Source organism: Pseudophryne corroboree, chromosome 11 (genome assembly GCF_028390025.1).
Source record: "Pseudophryne corroboree isolate aPseCor3 chromosome 11, aPseCor3.hap2, whole genome shotgun sequence".
In the NCBI taxonomy this organism is placed as follows: Eukaryota; Metazoa; Chordata; class Amphibia; order Anura; family Myobatrachidae; genus Pseudophryne; species Pseudophryne corroboree.
Window position 1 is genome coordinate 174,513,783 of NC_086454.1, and position 25,441 is coordinate 174,539,223.

Consider the following 25,441-nt stretch of genomic DNA (forward strand, 5'->3'; position numbering starts at 1 on the left):
CTCGGGACATCAAGGATGCTTACCTTCATGTCCCTTCATTTACCCTTCTCACCAAGGGTACCTCAGGTTTATGGTACAGAACTGTCACTATCAGTTTCAGACGCTGCCGTATGGATGGTCCACGGCACCCCGGGTCTTTACCAAGGTAATGGCCGAAATGATGATACTCCTTCGAAGGAAGGGAATTTTAGTTATCCCTTACTTGGACGATTCCCTGATAAGGGTAAGATCCAGGGAACAGTTGGAGGTCGGTGTAGCACTATCTCAGGTAGTGTTGCGGCAGCACGATTAGATTCTCAATATTCCAAAATCGCAGCTGATTCCGACGACTCGTCGTCTGTTCCTAGGGATGATCCTGGACACAGTCCAGAAAAAGGTGTTTCTCCCGGAGGAGAAAGTCAGGGAGTTATCCGAGCTAGTCGGGAACCTCCTATAACCGAGCCAAGTCTCAGTACATCAATGAAAGGGTTCTGGGAAAAATGGTGGCTTCCTACGAAGCAATCCCATTCGGCAGATTCCACGCAAGAACTTTCCAGTGGGACCTGCTGGACAAATGGTCCGGGTCGCATCTTCAGATGCATCAGCGGATAACCCTGTCACCAAGCACAAGGGTGTCTCTCCTATGGTGGTTGCAGAGTGCTCATCTTCTAGAGGGCCGCAGATTCGACATTCAGGACTGGGTCCTGGTGACCACGGATGCCAGCCTGCGAGGCTGGGGAGCAGTCACACAGGGAAGGAATTTCCAGAGCTTATGGTCAAGCCTGGAGACATCACTTCACATAAATATCCTGAAGCTAAGGGCCATTTACAATGCTCTAAGCTCAGCAAGACCTCTGCTTCAAGGTCACCCGGAGTTGATCCATTCGGACAACATCACGGCAGTCACCCACGTAAACAGACAGGGTGACACAAGAAGCAGGAGGGCAATGGCAGAAGCTGCAAGGATTCTTCGCTGGGCGGAAAATCATGTGATAGCACTGTCAGCAAGTGGGGACTTCACCCAGAAGTCTTCCATATGTTTATAAAACTCGACAAGTATTGCGCCGGGTCAAGGGACCCTCCGGCAATAGCTGTAGACGCTCTGGTAACACAGTGGGTGTACCAGTCAGTGTATGTGTTTCCTCCTCTGCCTCTCATACCCAAGGTACTGAGAATTATAAGATGGAGAGGAGTAAGCACTATATTCGGGCTCCAGATTGGCCAAGAAGGACTTGGTAACCGGAACTGCAAGAGATGCTCACGGAGGATCCGTGGCCTCTACCTCTAAGAAGGGACCTGCTCCAGCAAGGACCCTGTCTGTTCCAAGACTTACCGCGACTGCGTTTGACGGCATGGCGGTTGAACGCCGGATCCTGAAGGAGAAAGGCATTCCGGATGAAGTCATTCCTATCCTGATCAAAGCCAGGAAAGATATAACCGCAAAACATTATCACCGCATTTGGCGAAAATATGTTGCGTGGTGCGAGGCCAGTAAGGCCCCGACGGAGGAATTTTCAACTAGGTCGATTCCTACATTTCCTGCAAACAGGAGTGTCTATGGGCCTGAAATGGGGGTCCATTAAGGTTCAAATTTCGGCCCTGTCAATTTTCTTCCAAAAAGAACTAGCTTCAGTCCCTGAAGTTCAGACGTTTGTGAAAGGGGTACTGTATATACAGCCTCCTTTTGTGCCTCCAGTGGCACCTTGGGATCTAAATGTAGTTTTTGGGTTCCAAAAGTCACATTGGTTTGAACCACTTAAATATGTGGAGTTAAAATATCTCACATGGAAAGTGGTCATGCTGTTGGCCCTGGCCTGGGCCAGGTGCGTGTCAGAATTGGCGGCTTTATCCTGTAAAAGCCCTCATCTGATTTTCCATTCGGACAGGGCAGAATTGAGGACTTGTCCTCAGTTTCTACCTAAGGTGGTTTTCAGCGTTTCACCTGAATCAACCTATTGTGGTGCCTGCGGCTACTAGGGACTTGGAGGACTCCAAGTTGCTAGACGTTGTCAGGGCCCTGGAAATATAGGTTTCCAGGACGGCTGGAGTCAGAAAATCTGACTCGTTGTTTATTCTGTATGCACCCAACAAGCTGGGTGCTCCTGCTTCTAAGCAGACTATTGCTCGTTGGATTTGTAGTACAATTCAGCTTGCACATTCTGTGGCAGGCCTGCCACAGACAAAATCTGTAAAAGCCCATTCCACAAGGAAGGTGGGCTCATCTTGGGCGGCTGCCCGAGGGGTCTCGGCTTTACAACTTTGCCGAGCAGCTACTTGGTCAGGAGCAAATACGTTTGTAAAATTCTACAAATTTGATACCCTGGCTGAGGAGGACCTGGAGTTCTCTCATTTGGTGCTGCAGAGTCATCCGCACTCTCCCGCCCGTTTGGGAGCTTTGGTATAATCCCCATGGTCCTTACGGAGTCCCCAGCATCCACTAGGACGTCAGAGAAAATAAGAATTTACTTACCGATAATTCTATTTCTTGTAGTCCGTAGTGGATGCTGGGCGCCCATCCCAAGTGCGGATTGTCTGCAATACTGGTACATAGTTATTGTTACCAAAAAAAATCGGGTTATTGCTGTAGTGAGCCATCTTTTCTAGAGGCTCCTCTGTTATCATGCTGTTAACTGGGTTTAGATCACAAGTTATATGGTGTGATTGGTGTGGCTGGTATGAGTCTTACCCGGGATTCAAAATCCTTCCTTATTGTGTACGCTCGTCCGGGCACAGTATCCTAACTGAGGCTTGGAGGAGGGTCATAGGGGGAGGAGCCAGTGCACACCAGGTAGTTCTAAAGCTTTACTTTTGTGCCCAGTCTCCTGTGGAGCCGCTATTCCCCATGGTCCTTACGGAGTCCCCAGCATCCACTACGGACTACGAGAATTAGAATTATCGGTAAGTAAATTCTTATTTTCTATAACCTGAGGGGGCTTGGTGCGTCAGGTTTTATATTGATATAGGATTTTCACAAAGATATACTTCAATACGTATTTTTCTCTGTGATTTAGTCACCATATCTCTCCTTTATCTCTGCTAGTGCTGACTACACTGCACAGGGGTTTGGGTAAGAGGTATTGTGCTGCTGATAATTGTACTGTGTTACCTGATACTGCAAGTTATATCATGTCTGCTTCTGAGGGTAACGGTTCTGGGGCTGAACACACTACAGGTGTTGCTGAAGCCACAGACCCCTATGAGGAAAATATAGCAGCTGGGGGCTCTGGTTCTGGGGGCTCCTTGCCCCCCAGTGGGACTGTGGCAATAGGGGTACATAATGACCCACCATGTGCCGCTTTTTCCACGCTTCTACATACGCTAGTTAATAAACTAACACACCTTATGGGACCCCCTATGCCGGTACAGCCGTATGTGGTCCCTGCAGCTAACCCGCCGTGGGCGGACGATTTATCTGCTCAATTGAGGAAGTTGAACCAGTCCCTGACTACTAAAAAGTCTGACCATCGCTCGCCTAAGCCCAAGGGGTCCTCTAAGCGAGCTCTTGTCTCCTCACAATCCACTGCTGTCACTGACACCTCGTCTGATGAAGACGGCACTTACACTGACCCCTCAGGTTCTGACTCAGATACGGCTGATAGGGAGGGTAGTTCACATGTGGATGTTCCTGATCTTTTGGAGGCTATTAAGTTGATTCTGCAGATTACGGATGATCCCGAGCCAGCCGTCCCTCCTAAGAAACCAGATTGGTTCAAGCGTCAGAAGGTGGTTAAGCAAGTTTTACCTCACTCTGACCACCTAGTGGATATACGTCAGGAACCCTGGGAAAACCCGGGTACGAAGTTTGTGCCTCAAAAGAAGATGCTGGCTCGCTATCCCCTCGCACCAGAGCTGTCTAAGAATTGGGAAACGCCTCCTCCAGTAGACTCACATGTGGCTAGGATGGTGGTTTCCTCAGCTCTACCTGTCACTACCGTCACGTCTCTAAAAGAGCCTACGGATAAACGTGTGGAGGGTTGTCTGAAAGTGATTTACACCCTCACGGGTGCTGCACAAAGGCCCACTATTGCAGCAACATGGGCTGCAGAGGCTATTGAAGCATGGGCCTTGGAGTTAGGAGCTGAAATCTCTTCTGACCATGCTAGACAATGCTTGTCATATACTGTCACAGCTTCTCGCTATATTAAAGAGGCGGCTTCTGATGCCGGTATCCTAGCAGCCAAGGCCTCTACTACGTCAGTCCTGGCTCGCCGGATATTGTGGCTGAGATCCTGGTCTGTGGATCTGGACTCTAGAAAAACCCTGGAGGTACTCCCATTCAAGGGAGATATTCTGTTTGGGGAGGACTTAAATAAGATAGTGGCTCACTTGGCTACTGCCAAAACTGCCTGTCTGCCAAGTACCGCTCCTTCTGTGTCGAAAACTAAAGGTACGTCCTTTCGCCCCTTTTGTCCTTCAGGTAAAGCAAAAGGTCAGGCGTACAACAAGCAGGCCCGTACTTCCAAACCTGGTAAGCCAAAGCCCAAAAGAGCTTGGGCGGCCCGTCAGCCAGCTTCCAAGGCCAATAAGCCTTACGCATGACGGGGCGGGCCTCCCCCTGGGGGATCCCAGGGGGGGGGGGCCGGCTTCTAGGGTATACCCAGGAATGGTTGAAGACCACTTCAGATGCCTGGGTACGGGAAGTAGTCACTCGAGGTTACGCCATAGCCTTCAAAAACCGACCCCCTCATCAATTTTGGCGGACAGATGTCCCGTTGGACCAGACAAAGGCAAACACTCTACTTTCGGTGGTACAGACCCTCCTGGATACAGGAGTCGTAGTACAGGTGCCTCTTGCGCAGAGGGGCCGGGGGTACTATTCTCCGCTGTTTCTAGTCCCGAAACCGAATGGGTCCTCCCGGCCCATTCTCAACCTCAAGGCATTGAACAAGTTTGTCAAGGTTTCCAAGTTCCGTATGGAAACCCTTCGCTCTATAGTTCTGGCCTTGGAACCTGGGGACTACATGGTCTCCCCGGATATACAAGATGCTTACCTGCATATTCCTATAGCAGCGTCACATCAGCAATACTTGAGATTTGCGATTGGCAACCTCCATTACCAGTTTCGGGCGTTACCTTTTGGTTTAACAATGGCTCCGCGAGTCTTCACCAAGGTCATGGCAATGATGACGGTGGTACTCCGCCGTCAAGGGGTTAGGATACTGCCGTATCTGTACGACTTGTTAATCCTGGCAAATTCCCCAGATCTTCTCCTACGTCATCTAGATATGACGTCCGATTTCTACAAGCCCAAGGGTGGCTCATCCACTGGAAGAAATCCTCCCTGGTCCCTGCTCAGAGCATGGTGCATCTGGGACCGCTATTGGACACTCACAACCAGAGGTTGTTCTTGTGTCAGGAGAAAATCCTGAAGCTTCAGGACAGGATTCGTTGCTTCCTTTCTCGTCCGCAAGTGTCGATACATTCGACGATCCAGGTGCTGGGCCTCATGGTGTCAGCATTCGACATGGTGGAGTATGCTCAATTCCATTCTCGCCCCCTCCAGAGGCTGATTCTAGCCAAGTGGGACGGCCTGCCTCACCGGATCATGTCTCAAATGATCTAATTGACTCCGGAGGTCCGTCTGTCGCTGCTCTGGTGGCTCCAGGACCAACAATTGTGTAGGGGCCGTCCCTTCTAGATATCCAACTGGGTCCTGTTGACGACAGATGCCAGTCTAAGAGGATGGGGCACGGTGCTGGAGCAACACTCCCTTCAGGGTCGGTGGACCAAGGTGGAGTCCCTCCTCTCAATCAACATTCTGGAATTGCGGGCGGTCTTCGATGCATTGAACCTAGCCCAGCATTTAATTCAGAACCGTCCTGTTTAAGTACAGTCGGACAACGCCACCACAGTGGCTTACATAAATCATCAAGGCAGCATTCGAAGTCGTCTGGCAATGAAGGAAGTCTCACGGATTCTACATTGGGCAGAATGCCATCTACCGGCCATATCGGCAATATTCACTCCGGGAGTCCTGAATTAGGAAGCTGACTTTCTCAGTCGTCAGGACGTACATGCCGGCTAGTGGGGCCTCCATCCAGAAGTGTTTCATCTACTAGTGGAAAAGTGGGGCCTTCCAGACGTGGATCTGGTGGCGTCTCGACACAATCACAAGGATCCGGTCTTCGGAGCAAGGACAAGGGATCCTCAAGCAGCGTTCGTGGTTGCGTTGGCGGTGCCGTGGAGGTTTCGGCTGCCGTACGTGTTCCCTCCGGTGTCACTCCTGCCCAGGGTAATTCGGAAGTTCAAGCAAGAAAAAGGAAATCTGCTTCTCATAGCTCCAGCGTGGCCCAGACGGCACTGGTTGTCAGACCTGCAGGGCCTATCGTCAGAGCGTCCAATTCTACTTCCACAACGCCCAGACCTCCTCGTTCAGGGCCCCTGTGTCTACTAGGACCTGGCCCGGCTGTCTTTGACGGCGTGGCTCTTGAAGCTTCCGTCTTAAGGGCTAAGGGGTTTTCTGAGGCGGTCATTCAAACTATGTTGCGGGCCCGGAAACCGGCTTCGGCTCGGATTTACTATAGGGTCTGGCATTCTTACTTTGTTTGGTGCGCATCTAACGATTATGACGCTTCCAAGTTTAGTATAGCCAAGTTGTTGCCTTTTCTTTAGCAGGGCCTGGACTTAGGCCTGCGCTGGCCTCCCTCAAGGTTCAAATATCTGCCTTGTTGGTGTGGTTTCATAGAAAGATTGCGACCTTACCTGATGTGCATACCTTTACTCAGGGTGTGTTGCGTATCCAACCTCCCTATGTCCCGCCTGTTGCTCCTTGGGACTTGTCGGTGGTTTTGGAGGCGCTACAACAGTCTCCTTTTGAACCTCTTGGTTCAGCTGATCTTAAGTGGCTTTCCCTTAAGGTGGTGTTTCTGCTGGCTATTGCTTCAGCTAGAAGAGTGTCGGATTTGGGTGCCTTGTCCTGTAGTTCCACATATCTGATATTTCACCGTGACCGGGCGGTTCTTAGGACTCGTCCCGGATATTTACCTAAGGTGGTTTCCTCGTTCCACCTTAACCAGGAGATTGTCGTTCCGGCACTTGTTTCTCCTGATCTGTCTCCCAAAGAGAGGTCTTTGGATGTGGTACGGGCTCTCTGTATCTATGTGAAGAGAAATGCTTCTATTAGGAAATCTGATTCTCTCTTTGTACTGTTTGGATTTCACAAACGGGGCTGGCCTGCTCACAAGCAAACGTTGGCCAGATGGATTAGAATGGTGATTGCACATGCTTATGTGAGGGCTGGTCTGTCGGCTCCTGCTCACATTACGGCCCATTCTACACGGTCTGTTGGACCTTCTTGGGCGGCCCGCCGTGGTGCGACCCTTGAACAATTGTGCAAGGCAGCTACGTGGTCCTCAGTGAACACGTTCATAAGGTTCTATGCCTTCGATACTGCTGCTTCCCAGGATGCTTCCTTTGGACGCCAGGTTCTTGTGCCCGCTACAGTGCGTCCCCTCCCATAAGGAACTGCTTTAGGACATCCCCAATGTCTATCCTTGTGGAGCCCAGTGTACCCCGCAGCGGAAAACGAGATTTATGGTAAGAACTTACCTTTGTTAAATCTCTTTCTGCGAGGTACACTGGGCTCCACAAGGCGCCCACCCTGACGCACTTAGCTTTTTTGGGTTGGTATGGCATTAGCCGCTGACACTTCTCTTGTCGTGAGAGTGTGGTGTATGTGGCTACTAACCGTTGTCTCTTTTCCTGCTACTGCATTGGGCTGGTTAACTAAAAACTGAGCTCCTGTGCAGGGAGGTGGGGTCATAGAGGAGGCGGCGCTGTGCATTCTAGGAACAGTCAAAGCTCTGAGCCTGTTGGTGCCTCGGATCAAGATCCTACTCTACACCCCTATGTCTATCCTTGTGGAGCCCAGTGTACCTCGCAGAAAGAGATTTAACAAAGGTAAGTTCTCACCATAAATCTCGTTTTCTCTGACGTCCTAGTGGATGCTGGGAACTCCGTAAGGACCATGGGGAATAGCGGCTCCGCAGGAGACTGGGCACAAAAGTAAAGCTTTAGGACTACCTGGTGTGCACTGGCTCCTCCCCCTATGACCCTCCTCCAAGCCTCAGTTAGATTTTTGTGCCCGACCGAGAAGGGTGCACACTAGGGGCTCTCCTGAGCTCTTAGTGAAAGTTTAGTTTTAGTTTTTTTATTTTCAGTGAGACCTGCTGGCAACAGGCTCACTGCATCGAGGGACTAAGGGGAGAAGAAGCGAACTCACCTGCGTGCAGAGTGGATTGGGCTTCTTAGGCTACTGGACACCATTAGCTCCAGAGGGACCGAACACAGGCCCACCCTCGGAGTCCGGTCCCAGAGCCGCGCCGCCGGCCCCCTTACAGAGCCAGAAGCAAGAAGAGGTCCGGAAAATCGGCGGCAGAAGACATCCTGTCTTCACCAAGGTAGCGCACAGCACTGCAGCTGTGCGCCATTGCTCCTCAGCACACTTCACACTCCGGTCACTGAGGGTGCAGGGCGCTAGGGGGGGGGGGGGGCGCCCTGAGCAGCAATAGAAACACCTTGGCTGGCGAAAATACATCACATATAGCCCCCAGGGCTATATGGATGAATTTTAACCCCTGCCAGATTCCACATAAAAGCGGGAGAAAAGGCCGCCGAGAAGGGGGCGGAGCCTATCTCCTCAGCACACAGGCGCCATTTGCCATTTTCCTTCACAGCTCCGCTGAAAGGACGTCTCCCTGACTCTCCCCTGCAGTCCTGCACTACAGAAACAGGGTAAAAAAGAGAGGGGGGCACTAATTGGCGTAATAATTACAAATAGCAGCTATAAGGGGGAAAAACACTTATTTAAGGTTATCCCTGTGTATATATATAGCGCTCTGGTGTGTGCTGGCATACTCTCCCTCTGTCTCCCCAAAGGGCTAGTGGGGTCCTGTCCTCTGTCAGAGCATTCCCTGTGTGTGTGCTGTGTGTCGGTACGTTGTGTCGACATGTATGAGGAGGAAAATGATGTGGAGGCGGGGCAATTGCCTATAATAGAGATGTCACCCCCTAGGGAGTCGACACCTGAGTGGATGATCTTATGGAAGGAATTACGTGACAGTGTCAGCTCTTTGCAAAAAACAGTTGACGACATAAGACAGCCGGCTACTCAGCTTGTGCCTGTCCAGGCGTCCCAAAAGCCATCAGGGGCTCTAAAACGCCCGTTACCTCAGATGGTAGATACAGACGTCGACACGGATACTGACTCCAGTGTCGACGGGGAAGAGACAAACGTGACTTCCAGTAGGGCCACACGTTATATGATTGAGGCAATGAAAAATGTTTTACATATTTCTGATAATACTAATACCACTAAAAAGGGTATTATGTTCGGTGAGAAAAAACTACCTGTAGTTTTTCCTGAATCTGAGGAATTAAATGAGGTGTGTGATGAAGCGTGGGTTTCCCCCGATAAAAAACTGATAATTCCTAAAAAATTATTGGCATTATATCCTTTCCCGCCAGAGATTAGGGCGCGTTGGAAAACACCCCCTAGGGTGGATAAAGCACTCACACGCTTATCAAAACAGGTGGCACTACCGTCTCCTGAGACGGCCGCCCTTAAGGATCCTGCTGATAGAAAGCAGGAAGGTATCCTAAAATGTATTTACACACATACTGGTGTTATACTGCGACCGGCAATCGCGTCAGCCTGGATGTGCAGTGCTGGTTTAGCTTGGTCGGATTCCCTGACTGAAAATATTGATACCCTAGACAGGGACAGTATATTACTGACTATAGAGCATTTAAAAGATGCATTTCTATATATGCGTGATGCACAGCGGGATATTTGCCGACTGACATCAAGAGTAAGTACGCTGTCCATTTCTGCCAGAAGAGGGTTATGGACGCGACAGTGGTCAGGTGATGCGGATTCCAAACGGCATATGGAAGTATTGCCTTATAAAGGGGAGGAGTTATTTGGGGTAGGTCTGTCAGATCTGGTGGCCACGGCAACAGCTGGGAAATCCACATTTTTACCCCAGGTCGCCTCTCAACATAAGAAGACACCGTATTATCAGGCGCAGTCCTTTCGTCCCCATAAGGGCAAGCGAGCGAAAGGCTCCTCATTTCTGCCCCGGGGCAGAGGAAGGGGAAAAAGGCTGCAACAGACAGCAAATCCCCAAGAACAGAAGCCCTCTCCCGCTTCTGCCAAGTCCTCAGCATGACGCTGGGGCTTTTCAAGCGGACTTAGGCACGGTGGGGGCACGTCTCAAGAATTTCAGCGCGCAGTGGGCTCACTCGCAGGTAGACCCCTGGGTCCTTCAGGTGGTATCTCAGGGGTACAAATTGGAATTCGAGACACCTCCCCCTCGCCGGTTCCTAAAGTCTGCTTTACCGACGTCTCCCTCCGACAGGGAGGCGGTATTGGAGGCCATTCACAAGCTGTATTCTCAGCAGGTGATAATCAAGGTACCCCTCCTGCAACAGGGCAAGGGGTATTATTCAACGCTGTTTGTGGTACCGAAGCCGGACGGCTCGGTGAGACCTATTTTCTCTAACGTCCTAGTGGATGCTGGGGACTCCGTCAGGACCATGGGGAATAGCGGCTCCGCAGGAGACAGGGCACAAAAGCAAGCTTTTAGGATCACATGGTGTGTACTGGCTCCTCCCCCTATGACCCTCCTCCAAGCCTCAGTTAGGTTTTTGTGCCCGGCCGAGAAGGGTGCAATCTAGGTGGCTCTCTTAAAGAGTTGCTTAGAAAAAGTTTTTAGGTTCTTTATTTTCAGTGAGTCCTGCTGGCAACAGGCTCACTGCATCGAGGGACTTAGGGGAGAGATTTTCAACTCACCTGCGTGCAGGATGGATTGGATTCTTAGGCTACTGGACATAGCTCCAGAGGGAGTCGGAACACAGGGCTCGCCCTGGGGTTCGTCCCGGAGCCGCGCCGCCGACCCCCCTTGCAGATGCTGAAGATGAAGAGGTCCGGAACCAGGCGGCAGAAGACTGTCAGTCTTCATCAGGTAGCGCACAGCACTGCAGCTGTGCGCCATTGTTGTCAGCACACTTCACACAGCGGTCACGGAGGGTGCAGGGCGCTGGGGGGGGGGCGCCCTGGGCAGCAATGTATAATACCTGTATGGCGAAAAATACATCACATATAGCCCTTGAGGCTATATGGATGTATTTAACCCCTGCCAGATATCTAAAACTCCGGAGAAGAAGCCCGCCGAAAAGGGGGCGGGGTCTATTCTCCTCAGCACACAGCGCCATTTTCCCTCACAGAAAGGCTGGTGGGAAGGCTCCCATGCTCTCCCCTGCACTGCACTACAGAAACAGGGTTAAAACAGAGAGGGGGGGCACTGATTTGGCGATATGTATATATATTAAAATGCTATAAGGGAGGAACACTTATATAAAGGTTGTCCCTGGATAATTATAGCGTTTTGGTGTGTGCTGGCAAACTCTCCCTCTGTCTCCCCAAAGGGCTAGTGGGTCCTGTCCTCTATCAGAGCATTCCCTATGTGTGTGCTGTATGTCGGTACGTGTGTGTCGACATGTATGAGGAAAATATTGGTGAGGAGGCGGAGCAAATTGCCTGTAATGGTGATGTCACTCTCTAGGGAGTCGACACCGGAATGGATGGCTTATTTATGGAAATTACGTGACAATGTCAACACGCTGCAAGCCGGTTGACGACATGAGAGGGCTGGCGAACAAATTAGTATCTGTCCAGGCGTCTCAAACACCGTCAGGGGCTGTAAAATGCCCATTTACCTCAGTCGGTCGACACAGACCCAGACACGGACACTGTTTTCAGTGTCGACGGTGAAGAAACAAACGTATTTTCTTTTAGGGCCACACGTTAAGGGCAATGAAGGAGGTGTTACATATTTCTGATACTCCAAGTACCACAAAAAAGGGTATTATGTGTGAGGTGAAAAAACTACCTGTAGTTTTTCCTGAATCAGATAAATTAAATGAAGTGTGTGATGATGCGTGGGTTTCCCCCGATAGAAAATTATTGGCGGTATACCCTTTCCCGCCAGAAGTTAAGGCGCGGTGGGAAACACCCCTCAGGGTGGATAAGGCGCTCACACGCTTATCAGAACAAGTGGCGGTACCATCTACGGATAGGGCCGTACTTAAGGAGCCAGCTGATAGGAGGCTGAAAAATATCCTAAAAAGTATACACACACATGCTGGTGTTATACTGCGACCAGCGATCGCCTCAGCCTGGATGTGCAGAGCTGAGGTGGCTTGGTCGGATTCCCTGACTAAAAATATTGATACCTTTGACAGGGACAGTATTTTATTGACTATAGAGCATTTAAAGGATGCATTTCTATATATGCGAGATGCGCAGAGGGATATTTGCACTCTGGCATCAAGAGTAAATGCGATGTCCATATCTGCAAGAAGATGTTTATGGACACGACAGTGGTCAGGTGATGCAGATTCCAAACGGCACAAAGATGTATTGCCGTATAAAGGGGAGGAGTTATTTGGGGTCGGTCCATGGGACCTGGTGGCCAGGGCAACTGCTGGAAAATCCACCGTTTTTTACCCTAAGTCACATCTCTGCAGAAAAAGACACCATCTTTTCAGCCTCAGTCCTTTCGTCCCTATAAGAGTCATATCTGCCCAGGGATAGAGGAAAGGGAAGAAGACTGCAGCAGGCAGCCCATTCCCAGGAACAGAAGCCCTCCACCGCTTCTACCAAGTTCTCAGCATGACGCTGGGACCGTACAGGACCCCTGGATCCTACAAGTAGTATCCAAGGGGTACAGATTGGAATGTCGAGAGGTTTCCCCCCTCGCAGGTTCCTGTAGTCTGCTGTACCAATGTCTCCCTCCGACAGGGAGGCAGTATTGAAAACAATTCACAAGCTGTATTCCCAGCAGGTGATAATAAAATTACCCCTCCGACAACAAGGAAAGGGGTATTACTCCACACTATATGGTGGTACTGAAGGCTAGGTGAGACCTATTCTAAATCTGAAAAATTTGAACACTTACAAGGGTTCAAATCCAGATGGAGTCACTCAGAGCAGTGATAGCAAAGAACAAGGGGACTATATGGTGTCCCGGGACATCAGGGATGCTTACCTCCATGTCCCAAAATTTGCCTTTTCTCACCAAGGGTACCTCAGGTTCGTGGTACAGAACTGTCACTATCAGTTTCAAGACGATGCCGTTGGATTGTCCAAGGCATCCCGGGTCCTTACCAAGGTAATGACCGAAAGGAGGATTCGTCTTCAAAGAAAATGGACGACCTCCTGATAAGAACAAGGTCCAGAGAACAGTTGGAGGTCGGAGTAGCACTATCTCAAGTAGTTCTACGACAGCACGGGTGGATTCTAAATATTCCAAAACCGCAGTTGTTCCGACGACACGTCTGCTGGTCCTAGGGATGATTCTGGACACAGTCCAGGAAAAGGTGTTTCTCCCAGAGGAGAAAGCCAGGGAGTTATCCGAGCTAATCGGGATCCTCCTAAAACCAGGAAAAGTGTCTCTGCATCATTGCACAAGAGTCCTGGTAAAAATGGGGGCTTATTACGAAGCGCTTCCATTCGGCAGATTTCACGCAAGAACTCTTCAGTGGGATCTGCTGGAAAAATGGTCCGGATCGCATCTTCAGATGCATCAGCGGATAACCCTATATCCAAGGACAAGGGTGTCTCTCCTGTGGTGATTACAGAGTGCTCATCTTCTAGAGGGCCGCAGATTCGGCATTCAGGATTGGATGCTGGTGACCACGGAGGCCAGCCTGAGAGGCTGGGGAGCAGTCACACAAGGAGTGTGATCAAGTCTGGAGAATTCTCTCCACATAAATATACTGGAGCTAAGAGCAAATTTATAATGCTCTAAGCTTAGCAAGACCTCTGCTTCAAGGTCAGCCGGTATTGATCCAGTGGGATAACATCACGGCAGTCGCCCACGTAAACAGAAAGGGCGGCACAAGAAGCAGGAGGGCAGTGGCAAAACTGCAAGGATTTTTCGCTAGGCGGAAAATCATGTGATAGCACTGTCAGCAGTGTTCATTCCGGGAGTGGACGACTGGGAAGCAGACTTCCTCAGCAGGCACGACCTCCACCCGGGAGAGTGGGAACTTCATCGGGAAGTTTTCCGCAGGATTGTGAACCGTTGGGAAAGACCAAAGGTGGACATGATGGCGTCCCGCCCGAACAAAAAATGGGACAGGTATTGCGCCAGGTCACGAGACCTTCAGGCGATAGCTGTGGACGTCCTGGTAACACCGTGGGTGTAACAGTCGGTGTATGTGTTCCCTCCTCTGCTTCTCATAACCAAGGTATTGAGAATTATAAGACATAGAGGAGTAAGAACTATACTCGTGGCTCCGGATTGGCCAAGAGGGACTTGGTAACCGGAACTTCAAGAGATGCTCACAGAGGACTAAGGGCCTCGGGAGCTAAGAAGGGATTTGCTTTCAGCAAGTACCATGTCTGTTCCAAGAGGAACCGTGGCATCGGCCTTTAAGAAAGGACCTGCTCCAGCAGGGACCTTGTCTGTTCCAAGACTTACCGCGACTGCGTTTGACGGCATGGCGGTTTGAACGCCGGATCCTAAGGGAAAAGGCATTCCGGAAGAGGTCATACCTACCCTGGTCAAAGCCAGGAAGGAGGTGACCGCACAACGTTATCACCACATGTGGTAAAAATATGTTGCGTGGGTGAGGCCAGGAAGGCCCCACGAAAAAATTTCAACTAGGTCGATTTCTGCACTTCCTGCAAACAGGAGTGTCTATGAGCCTCAAATTGGGGTCCATTAAGGTTCAAGTTTCGGCCCTATAGATTTTCTTCTAGAAAGAATTGGCTTCAGTTCCTGAAGTCCAGACGTTGTCAAGGGAGTATTGCATATACAGCCCTTGTGTGCCTCCAGTGGCACCGTGGGATCTCAACGTAGTGTTGGGATTCCTCAAATCATATTGGTTTGAACCACTCAAATCTGTGGATTTGAAATATCTCACATGGAAAGTGACCATGCTGTTGGCCCTGGCCTCGGCCAGGCGATTGTCAAAATTGGCGGCTTTGTCTTACAAAAGCCCATATTTAATTTTCCATTCGGACAGGGCAGAACTGCGGACTCGTCCCCAGTTTCTTCCTAAGGTGGTGTCAGCGTTTCACCTGAAACAACCTATTGTGGTGCCTGCGGCTACTAGGGACTTGGAGGACTCCAAGTTGCTAGACGTTGTCAGGGCCCTGAAAATATATATATATATATAATTCCAGGACGGCTGGAGTCAGAAAGTCTGACTTGCTGTTTATATTGTAGGCACCCAAAAAGCTGGGTGCTCCTGCTTCTAAGCAGACTATTGCTCGTTGGATTTGTAGTACAATTCAGCTTGCACATTCTGTGGCAGGCCTGCCACAGCCAAAATCTGTAAATGCCCATTCCACAAGGAAGGTGGGCTCATCTTGGGCGGCTGCCCGAGGGGTCTCGGCTTTACAACTTTGCCGAGCAGCTACTTGGTCAGGGGCAAACACGTTTGCTAAATTCTACAAATTTGATACCCTGTCTGAGGAGGACCTGGAGTTCTCTCATTCGGTGCTGCAGAGTCATCCGCACTCTCCCGCCCGTTTGGGAGCTTTGGTATAATCCCCATGGTCCTGACGGAGTCCCCAGCATCCACTAGGACGTTAGAGAAAATAAGATTTTACTTACCGATAAATCTATTTCTCATAGTCCGTAGTGGATGCTGGGCGCCCATCCCAAGTGCGGATTGTCTGCATTACTTGTACGTAGTTATTGTTACAAAAAATCGGGTTATTATTGTTGTGAGCCATCTTTTTTAGAGGCTTCTTCATTGTTATCATACTGTTAACTGGGTTCAAATCACAAGTTGTACGGTGTGATTGGTGTGGCTGGTGTGAGTCTTACCCGGGATTCAAGATCCTTCCTTATTGTGTACGCTCGTCCGGGCACAGTACCTAACTGAGGCTTGGAGGAGGGTCATAGGGGGAGGAGCCAGTACACACCATGTGATCCTAAAAGCTTGCTTTTGTGCCCTGTCTCCTGCGGAGCCGCTATTCCCCATGGTCCTGACGGAGTCCCCAGCATCCACTACGGACTATGAGAAATAGATTTATCGGTAAGTAAAATCTTATTTTAAATCTGAAATCTTTGAACACTTACATACAAAGGTTCAAGTTCAAGATGGAGTCACTCAGAGCAGTGATCGCGAACCTGGAAGGAGGGGACTATATGGTGTCTCTGGACATCAAGGATGCTTACCTCCATGTCCCAATTTACCCTTCTCACCAAGGGTACCTCAGGTTTGTGGTACAGAACTGTCACTATCAGTTTCAGACGCTGCCGTTTGGATTGTCCATGGCACCCCGGGTCTTTACCAAGGTAATGGCCGAAATGATGATACTTCTTCGAAGAGAAGGCGTCTTAATTATCCCTTACTTGGACGATCTCCTGATAAGGGCAAGATCCAAGGAACGGTTAGTAGTCGGAGTAGCACTATCTCAAGTAGTGTTACGACAGCACGGGTGGATTCTAAATATCCCAAAATCACAGCTGATTCCGACGACACGTCTGCTGTTCCTAGGGATGATTCTGGACACAGTCCAGAAAAAGGTGTTTCTTCCGGAAGAAAAAGCCAGGGAGTTATCCGAGTTAGTCAGAAACCTCCTGAAACCAGACCGGGTCTCAGTGCATCAATGCACAAGGGTCCTGGGAAAAATGGTGGCTTCCTACGAAGCGATTCCATTCGGCAGATTCCACGCAAGAACATTTCAGTGGGATCTGCTGGACAAATGGTCCGGATCGCATCTTCACATGCATCAGCGGATAACCCTGTCCCCAAGGACAAGAGTGTCTCTCCTGTGGTGGTTGCAGAGTGCTCATCTTCTAGAGGGCCGCAGATTCGGCATTCAGGACTGGATCCTGGTGACCACGGATGCCAGCCTGAGAGGCTGGGGAGCAGTCACACAGGGAAGAAATTTCCAGGGCTTGTGGTCAAGCCTGGAAACGTCACTTCACATAAATATCCTGGAACTAAGGGCCATTTACAATGCTCTAAGCCAAGCAAGACCTCTGCTTCAGGGTCAGCCGGTGTTGATCCAGTCGGACAACATCACGGCAGTCGCCCACGTAAACAGACAGGGCGGCACGAGAAGCAGGAGGGCAATGGCAGAAGCTGCAAGGATTCTTCGCTGGGCGGAAAATCATGTGATAGCACTGTCAGCAGTGTTCATTCCGGGAGTGGACAACTGGGAAGCAGACTTCCTCAGCAGACACGACCTCCACCCGGGAGAGTGGGGACTTCATCCAGAAGTCTTCCACATGATTGTAAACCGTTGGGAAAAACCAAAGGTGGACATGATGGCGTCCCGCCTCAACAAAAAACTAGACAGGTATTGCGCCAGGTCAAGGGACCCTCAGGCAATAGCTGTGGACGCTCTGGTAACACCGTGGGTGTACCAGTCAGTGTATGTGTTCCCTCCTCTGCCTCATACCCAAGGTACTGAGAATCATAAGAAGGAGAGAAGTAAGGACTATACTCGTGGCTCCGGATTGGCCAAGAAGGGCTTGGTACCCGGAACTTCAAGAGATGCTCACAGAGGAACCGTGGCCTCTACCTCTAAGAAGGGATCTGCTCCAGCAGGGACCCTGTCTGTTCCAAGACTTACCGCGGCTGCGTTTGACGGCATGGCGGTTGAACACCGGATCCTGAAGGAAAAAGGCATTCCGGATGAAGTCATCCCTACCCTGATCAAAGCCAGGAAGGATGTAACCGCACAACATTATCACCGTATTTGGCGTAAATATGTTGCGTGGTGCGAGGCCAGGAAGGCCCCTACAGAGGAATTTCAACTGGGTCGTTTCCTGCATTTCCTGCAAACAGGACTGTCTATGGGCCTAAAATTAGGGTCCATTAAGGTTCAAATTTCGGCCCTGTCAATTTTCTTCCAGAAAGAACTGGCTTCAGTTCCTGAAGTTCAGACGTTTGTCAAGGGGGTACTGCATATACAACCTCCTTTTGTGCCTCCAGTGGCACCTTGGGATCTCAATGTAGTTTTGGGGTTCCTAAAATCACATTGGTTTGAACCACTCACCACTGTGGACTTAAAATATCTCACATGGAAAGTGGTAATGCTGTTGGCCCTGGCTTCAGCCAGGCGTGTCTCAGAATTGGCGGCTTTATCCTATAAAAGCCCTTACCTAATTTTTCATTCGGACAGGGCAGAATTGAGGACTCGTCCTCAATTTCTCCCTAAGGTGGTTTCAGCGTTTCACCTGAACCAGCCTATTGTGGTACCTGCGGCTACTAGGGTCTTGGAGGACTCCAAGTTGCTGGACGTAGTCAGGGCCCTGAAAATATATGTTTCCAGGACGGCTGGAGTCAGGAAATCTGACTCGCTGTTTATCCTGTATGCACCCAACAAGCTGGGTGCTCCTGCTTCTAAGCAGACTATTGCTCGCTGGATTTGTAGTACAATTCAGCTTGCACATTCTGTGGCAGGCCTGCCACAGCCAAAATCTGTGAAAGCCCATTCCACAAGGAAGGTGGGCTCATCTTGGGCGGCTGCCCGAGGGGTCTCGGCGTTACAACTTTGCCGAGCAGCTACTTGGTCAGGGGCAAACACGTTTGCTAAATTCTACAAATTTGATACCCTGGCTGAGGAGGACCTGGAGTTCTCTCATTCGGTGCTGCAGAGTCATCCGCACTCTCCCGCCCGTTTGGGAGCTTTGGTATAATCCCCATGGTCCTTACGGAGTTCCCAGCATCCACTAGGACGTCAGAGAAAATAAGAATTTACTTACCGATAATTCTATTTCTCGTAGTCCGTAGTGGATGCTGGGCGCCCATCCCATGTGCGGATTGTCTGCAATACTTGTACATAGTTATTGTTACAAAAATCGGGTTATTATTGTTGTGAGCCATCTTTCCAGAGGCTCCTCTGTTATCATGCTGTTAACTGGGTTCAGATCACAGGTTATACGGTGTGATTGGTGTGGCTGGTATGAGTCTTACCCGGGATTCAAAATCCTTCCTTATTGTGTACGCTCGTCCGGGCACAGTATCCTAACTGAGGCTTGGAGGAGGGTCATAGGGGGAGGAGCCAGTGCACACCAGGTAGTCCTAAAGCTTTACTTTTGTGCCCAGTCTCCTGCGGAGCCGCTATTCCCCATGGTCCTTACGGAGTTCCCAGCATCCACTACGGACTACGAGAAATAGAATTATCGGTAAGTAAATTCTTATTTTCTGCAGTCAATAGACAAGGTCTAAAGTTTTTAATTCTATCTAAATGACTGCATTAATATCATTTATTAATATGGCACTAGTGTACTTTGCAATGCTTTACCTATCCCAAAATGTTTACCTTACAGGATTCTAATATACTAGTAATATACCCAATGTCTCTGCCAGACCAGACTGCTTCAGTCATATGTATCGTCTCAAAGGGAGTATTGGAGAGATAAATTAAATTAAATAAAACATTCAATATTAGAACTATAGAAAGAAGCAATAAAATACACATTCATTTGGCTTAGGAACTCACTAGGTGAACGTTAAGAATTGTGACAATTTTCTGAGTACTAAGATTGATCTTTACATCAGTCTCCTGCATTGTGTCTTGTCTCTTCAGTCTGTCAGCAGAGGAATATGGCAAGTTCCTAGAAGAGCGACGTATTGTCCTTCAAGCTGCCGCCGAAGCTCGATTAGCAGAAGCCGCAATGACTAAAAAGAAATAATGTGTCAAGATGAGATGTTTTGAACTGTGACATAACATGGAGACTGACTGTGCTACATTTTCTACTGATACAAGGATCCTGTGACAAATATGACTTGATGTTAGTAAACGATTGATGCATATATATATGCAGCATGTCCTTTCCAGTATAATAAATCAGAGGCATCAACTGGATGAAGCCTTTTTTTTCATACTTCCTAGCTCCTCCTGCTTTATTTGTTGTTCGTTTATCATAAGTGAGAGGAGGCATGTAAAGTATACAGCATAAACCCCTAAAGAAGCAATTACACTAGTGTGATCTAAAGAGTACATCATTCCATGTATAAGGGGGTATGTTTGTCTGAAATGTAAAGATAAGTCAGAAATGAAATACAAAAGGTAACAGCGCTATTAAGAACAGTCACAATTTCACTTAGAAAATCTTTAAAAAGATATATTTAATCATTATTGCACACGAAAACGTACATTCATCGTTAAAAGAATAATTTTTAAATGCAATCCCAATTAAACCCTAAAATACGTGCTGTAGTTGCACCAAATTCTATGGTTCAGATGTTAATTATCACAGTCCATTCTGTATATGTCTTACAGCTGTTTGCAGCTGCTGAGGAAATACAGATATTATAATATATTACCGGACCATGCCGATGAATCCAGGGTTCTTTAGCAGGTACAACAAGTTCATAAAAAAGGGGAAAAAGAACTGTGCAATTGCAAAAAGAATATTCCAATATTTGTATAATTTATTCAATACACATACAGTAAGACAATAAAAATAAATAAAACACAAGTGTTAAAAAAAGGGGAATATTGTCCCTCAAAAACAGCAAATAGCCTTAATTAATGAGACATATTTAAACATGAACCAATTCAGTGGTATTGGAAGGCAAGATGTTAATGTTATGGGATCAAAGGGTAATTATTGTATCCGTAGCTCAAACAAAGTATCAAAAGATTGATCCTGCTTCATAAATAGTAAAGTGCACTTGTATAGGGCAGTCAATTGTTATGTATCCAAACAAACAAGTTAAAGTCCTGCTTAAACGATGTGTATTGCAAAGGATGCAGCGTTTATGAAGCAGCTGCCTGATTAACCTAGAAAGGGTGATTTAGTTATACAGGTTGAGTCTCCCTTATCCAAAATGCTTGGGACCAGAGGTATTTTGGATATGGGATTTTTCCGTATTTTGGAATAATTGCATACCATAATGAGATATCATGGTAACGGGACCTAAATCTAAGCACAGAAAGCATTTGTGTTACATATACACCTTATACACACAGCCTGAAAGTAATTTTAGCCAATATTTTTTATAACTTTGTGCATTAAACAAAGTGTGTCTACATTCACACAATTCATTTATGTTTCATATACACCTTATACACACAGCCTAAAGGTAATTTAATACAATATTTTTAATAACTTTGTGTATTAAACAAAGTTTGTGTACATTGAGCCATCAAAAAACAAAGGTTTCACTATCTCAGTCTCACTCAAAAAAGTCCGTATTTCGGAATATTCCGTATTTCGGAATATTTGGATATGGGATACTCAACCTGTACAGCTATATATCCCATCACAGGCAGTCCATGAACAACAGTGTGGCAGCGTTTGGTTGCTCTCATTAGTTAATCCGGTTTTAAATGCAGTCACTTAGGGGTATTCGGGAGGCGGAATATAAAAAAAGTCAGCGTATTTGTAGGCACACTTACTAGTGTAAAGCTGTCTGCGCAGCCTTCTGTTTACCACTCCCCGAGCGTCCTCGGGTCTCATCACTCCCTTAAGTCCTGTTTAGCTGCAGTTATCCACCGAAGCAGAAGCAGATATGATGATGCGTGTGTGGGCAGAGTCCTTAACTTGTATTGTCACACTTCACATGACTTTCTCATCCAGGTTAATTCCAGCAAAACGCATTAGTGGGGCTACTTCGACTGCAATACCCTGAACCCTGACAGCTGTGAACCTATTGTGGACTATTCTACTTTTCTCCTTCATCCACTAGGGGCCACTGGAGCGTAGTTACAATGGGGAAATAGTAGGCAGTAATTGGGAGCTGGCACTTTAAAATTCTAACACTGTGGCTAGCTCCTCCCCTACTATCTCCCCTCCAAGCCAGTCTTAGTTAGTGCCCGAGGGAGCTGGTTCACTTGGGTTTTAGCTGAAGAATTTTTTCTTTTTTCTTTCAAATTTTTATTTTTCTTTCTTACACACACAGACTGGCAGCTCTGCCACTGCCAGTCTGCACCGCGGGAGCTGCCGGCGGGGTCCCATCGCAGCTGCGTGCGGCTCGGGATGGGCCCCGGCTGAGGGAGACACTGAGCTCTCCTGTGCTGGCCGGACACCGCTGCGTGCGGCGCGTGTCGGGGCCGCTCCACCAGCAGAAGATTCCGGCAGCATGGCAGCGGTGAGTATAAGTGGTCGGACACCGCTGCGTGCGGCGCGTGTCGGGGCCACTCCATCAGGATCCTGCAAGCAGCGGTGAGTACAGACATACACCTCACTCCCTGCTCCCATACAGGGGGGCCACGCTCAGGGTCCCTGGTCTAACCCCCCTCCACTCATACAGTATGGGCTGTGTAACAGTTTGCATGACTTAAAAAAAAAAGCACCTTTATAATTTTATATTTAGGTGCCATTACTAGGGGGGCGGAGCTTAATCCCGCTCGACCTGGCGGGCTAAGCGCCCCCGCTCCCCGGCCGCGGCTCGCAGGGTCGTCGGGATGCGGGGCGCTCCCCGCTAAGTTTGTGCCGGAGCTTGGTAAGGACCCGGGTTCAGATCCCGTCCAGGGCCAACAGCTTTGAACATCAGAAAATAGGGGGCGGAGCTTTCTCCCGCTCTGCTCGGCGGGCTCAGCTCCCCGGCCGCTGCTTGTGTGACCGGCGGGGGAGGCAGGACGCTCCCCGCTGACTTCGTGCTGGAAGTGTAAAGTTTTTAAATTTGGGCGCTATATCGGGGGCGGGGCTTACTCCCGTCTTGGACCTCGGCTCCCGGCGGCCACCTGCGGCTCGGTTGGTACTGGCGGCCATTTCCTCTCTGCAGGGAAAACCTACCCGGACTCCACTGCTTGCTGTGATGGACACTTCTCATCACTGCAGTGAGTAGTTTTTCTCAATGTGTTCCTCCTGTGGCACACATATATATATATATATATATATATATATATATATATATATACAAACACGAAAAAACGAGGCGGCACTCGGAGTCTTCAAAATAGCAGCAAACTTTGTATTAGTGCAGATCAACGTTTCGGGGTCTCCCCCTTCGTCAGGATTAGTGCAAAATGACAAATAGTGCAAATAAATACAACTCACCCCCAATCAGAACATCCCCGCATGCTGATGTCGCTGGCCGCAGCCGCCGGATCTCCGGACTGACGTCACCCGCGTCTCAGCGGAAGTGACGCGTCAGGAGCCCGGCGGTGCGTCCATGGCAACGCACCCTGGTAACGGAGCTGTAAACAACATTCAATTGAGAAGCCTAGTGCCAACGTGACACAGCCACCTAAAGTGCTCACTGCTGTATGCTGCAGTTTCAAGTTTAAAAACATACAGTGATAACCAAATATAGTACCAGGTTACTAAACGACACATCAGTGATAAAAACAAATGTTATAAGGAAAACAGAATGCACACGCAAACAGCCAAAGATTAAAAATGCACATTGATGACCTGCAACAAACCGGCAGTTATTAGATATACATGTAATTCTTAGTTATTATTGCATCTATCCCAAGAGCCAGGTATCTCATCCTAGATAAAATTGATAAGCCCTAGATTATCATTAAGGCCCACCGGTCTAAGGGTGTTAAGCCTATGGATCCACCGGGATTCCAGCTGCAGTAGCTTTTTCCCTCTGTTGCCACCTCGCATAGAATCAGGCACGTGATCAATTATTCTATGTTTAAAGGTGGCCATCGTGTGTCTGTGCTCCAAAAAGTGTTTGGCCACAGGCTGGTCGCCCTTACCTGTTGACAGGGCATTCCTAATGGCCAAACGGTGCTGTGCCATCCTGATCTTAAACTGGCACTCAGTTTTGCCTATGTAGTATCTGCCGCAAGGGCACATGATGGCATACACCACGAATTTGGTGGTGCACGTGAGAGGCCATCTAATCGGGAATTTTTCCCCCGAACAGGGGTGCGCAATGTGATCGCCCACAGACATGTGCGAACACGTTGTGCACCCGGTGCATTTAAAGCAACCGTTCTTGCGTTTCAAAAAATGTTTCGGATCCTCTCTGAATTTGGCCATATCTGTTTTAACAAGCATATCTTTAATACTGCGCCCCTTCACAAAGGTAGGCATGATGCGGTGATGCTTCAACATTGGCAACTCAGGGTCAGAGGTGACCACCGGCCAAAGCTTTTTAATCTGTTTTTGGATATGTTGACTATGGACGGTAAACTCACTCACCCATGGGATAACATCACCTAACTTTTTCTTTCCTGCAGGGGCCAAGCAGTCGATTCTATTTCTTTTTACTGCCTTATTACGCGCTTGGGTTAACAATTTTTGTGGGTACCCCCTAGCTCTTAGCCTGGCCTCCATCTCATCCAATTGTCTGTCCCTTTCCTGAAGATTGCTGTTAATTCTACATACTCTTAACAGTTGGGCGTAAGGAACACCCCTGACTGTGGGGCTTGGATGGCAACTATCGTACCTCAAGATTGTATTGCGGTCGGTTGGTTTTTTATATAGGGACGTGGCCAACTTACCATCCCTGATTTTAATGTTCAAATCTAGAAAACAGATCTCATCTGGACTACTGCTCAATGTTAATTTAACAGGGCTATCAGTGGCATTATGTACCTCAATCATATTGGCCAAATCTGTTACGTCCCCATGCCACATTAGCAACAAGTCGTCTATGTATCTGAAATACAAAAACAATCTACTAGACACCGACCTGTTGGTAAAGAACAAACTGCGTTCGACCTCCCACATAAAGGCATTGGCAAACGAGGGTGCCACGGAAGATCCCATGGCACACCCCGTTTGCTGCCTGTAAAACTGCCCATCAAAACTAAAGAAATTGTGGGTAAGGGTGAATTCAAGCAATGTCATAAAGAAGTCGATATCGGGGCCAACATATAAGCTATTCCCAGTAATCAAATGTCGGACAGCCTGCATCCCCTGCCCATGGGGGATGCAGGTGTATAGGCTGGTGACATCGATCGTGGCTAGCGAAATGTCTGAAGGAATAACGTCCAGTGATGCAAATTTTTGTAATAAAGTGGTGGAATCTTTAAGGTGAGTGAAAGTTCCCTGTACACAGGGCTGCAAATAACTGTCCAGAAAGATGGCCACCGGTTCGCACAGAGACCCACGGGCAGAGATGATAGGTCTGCCCGGGGGTCTCTGTGCGTCTTTGTGGATTTTTGGTATGATGTAGAACAAGGGAGACACGGGATATTCAAGCAGTAATTTATCGGAAATCTCAGAAGAGATGATGTCCTCATCCTTAGCCTGCTGTAAGATACTTTTTAGTTCGGCCTGGTAAATCGCCGACGGATCATGTGGGAGCCTGCAATAGGTGGCTTCATCGCTGAGCAGTCTCAGGCATTCAGCCCGGTAGTCTGTGATCTCCTGGACCACAATCGCCCCTCCCTTATCCTCACCGCGGACCACGATGTCCTTCCTCTTACTTAAATCACGCAAGGCCATCCTTTCATCATGCTGCAGGTTATGTGATCTATGCCAATCCCGCGTATGCCCCGCTGCTTCCACCATCCTGTAAAAAGTTTTAAGAGAGGCATTTTGTGTAATGGGATCAAAACGCGACCTGGGGC

At 48.7% G+C, this 25,441-nt stretch overlaps 1 protein-coding gene across 1 annotated transcript in view; it reads left to right on the forward strand.

The window, feature by feature from the left end:
- Positions 1 to 19,841, forward strand: part of MRPL11 (mitochondrial ribosomal protein L11) — a 67,551-nt gene extending 47,710 nt beyond the window's left edge. Inside the window, exon 5 of the mRNA XM_063945093.1 lies at positions 19,544 to 19,841. Within this exon, the coding sequence (XP_063801163.1) occupies positions 19,544 to 19,649 (106 nt within the window). The 3' untranslated portion in view covers positions 19,650 to 19,841. The remainder of the gene's footprint in view (positions 1 to 19,543) is intronic.
- The last annotated feature ends 5,600 nt before the right edge of the window (positions 19,842 to 25,441 follow it).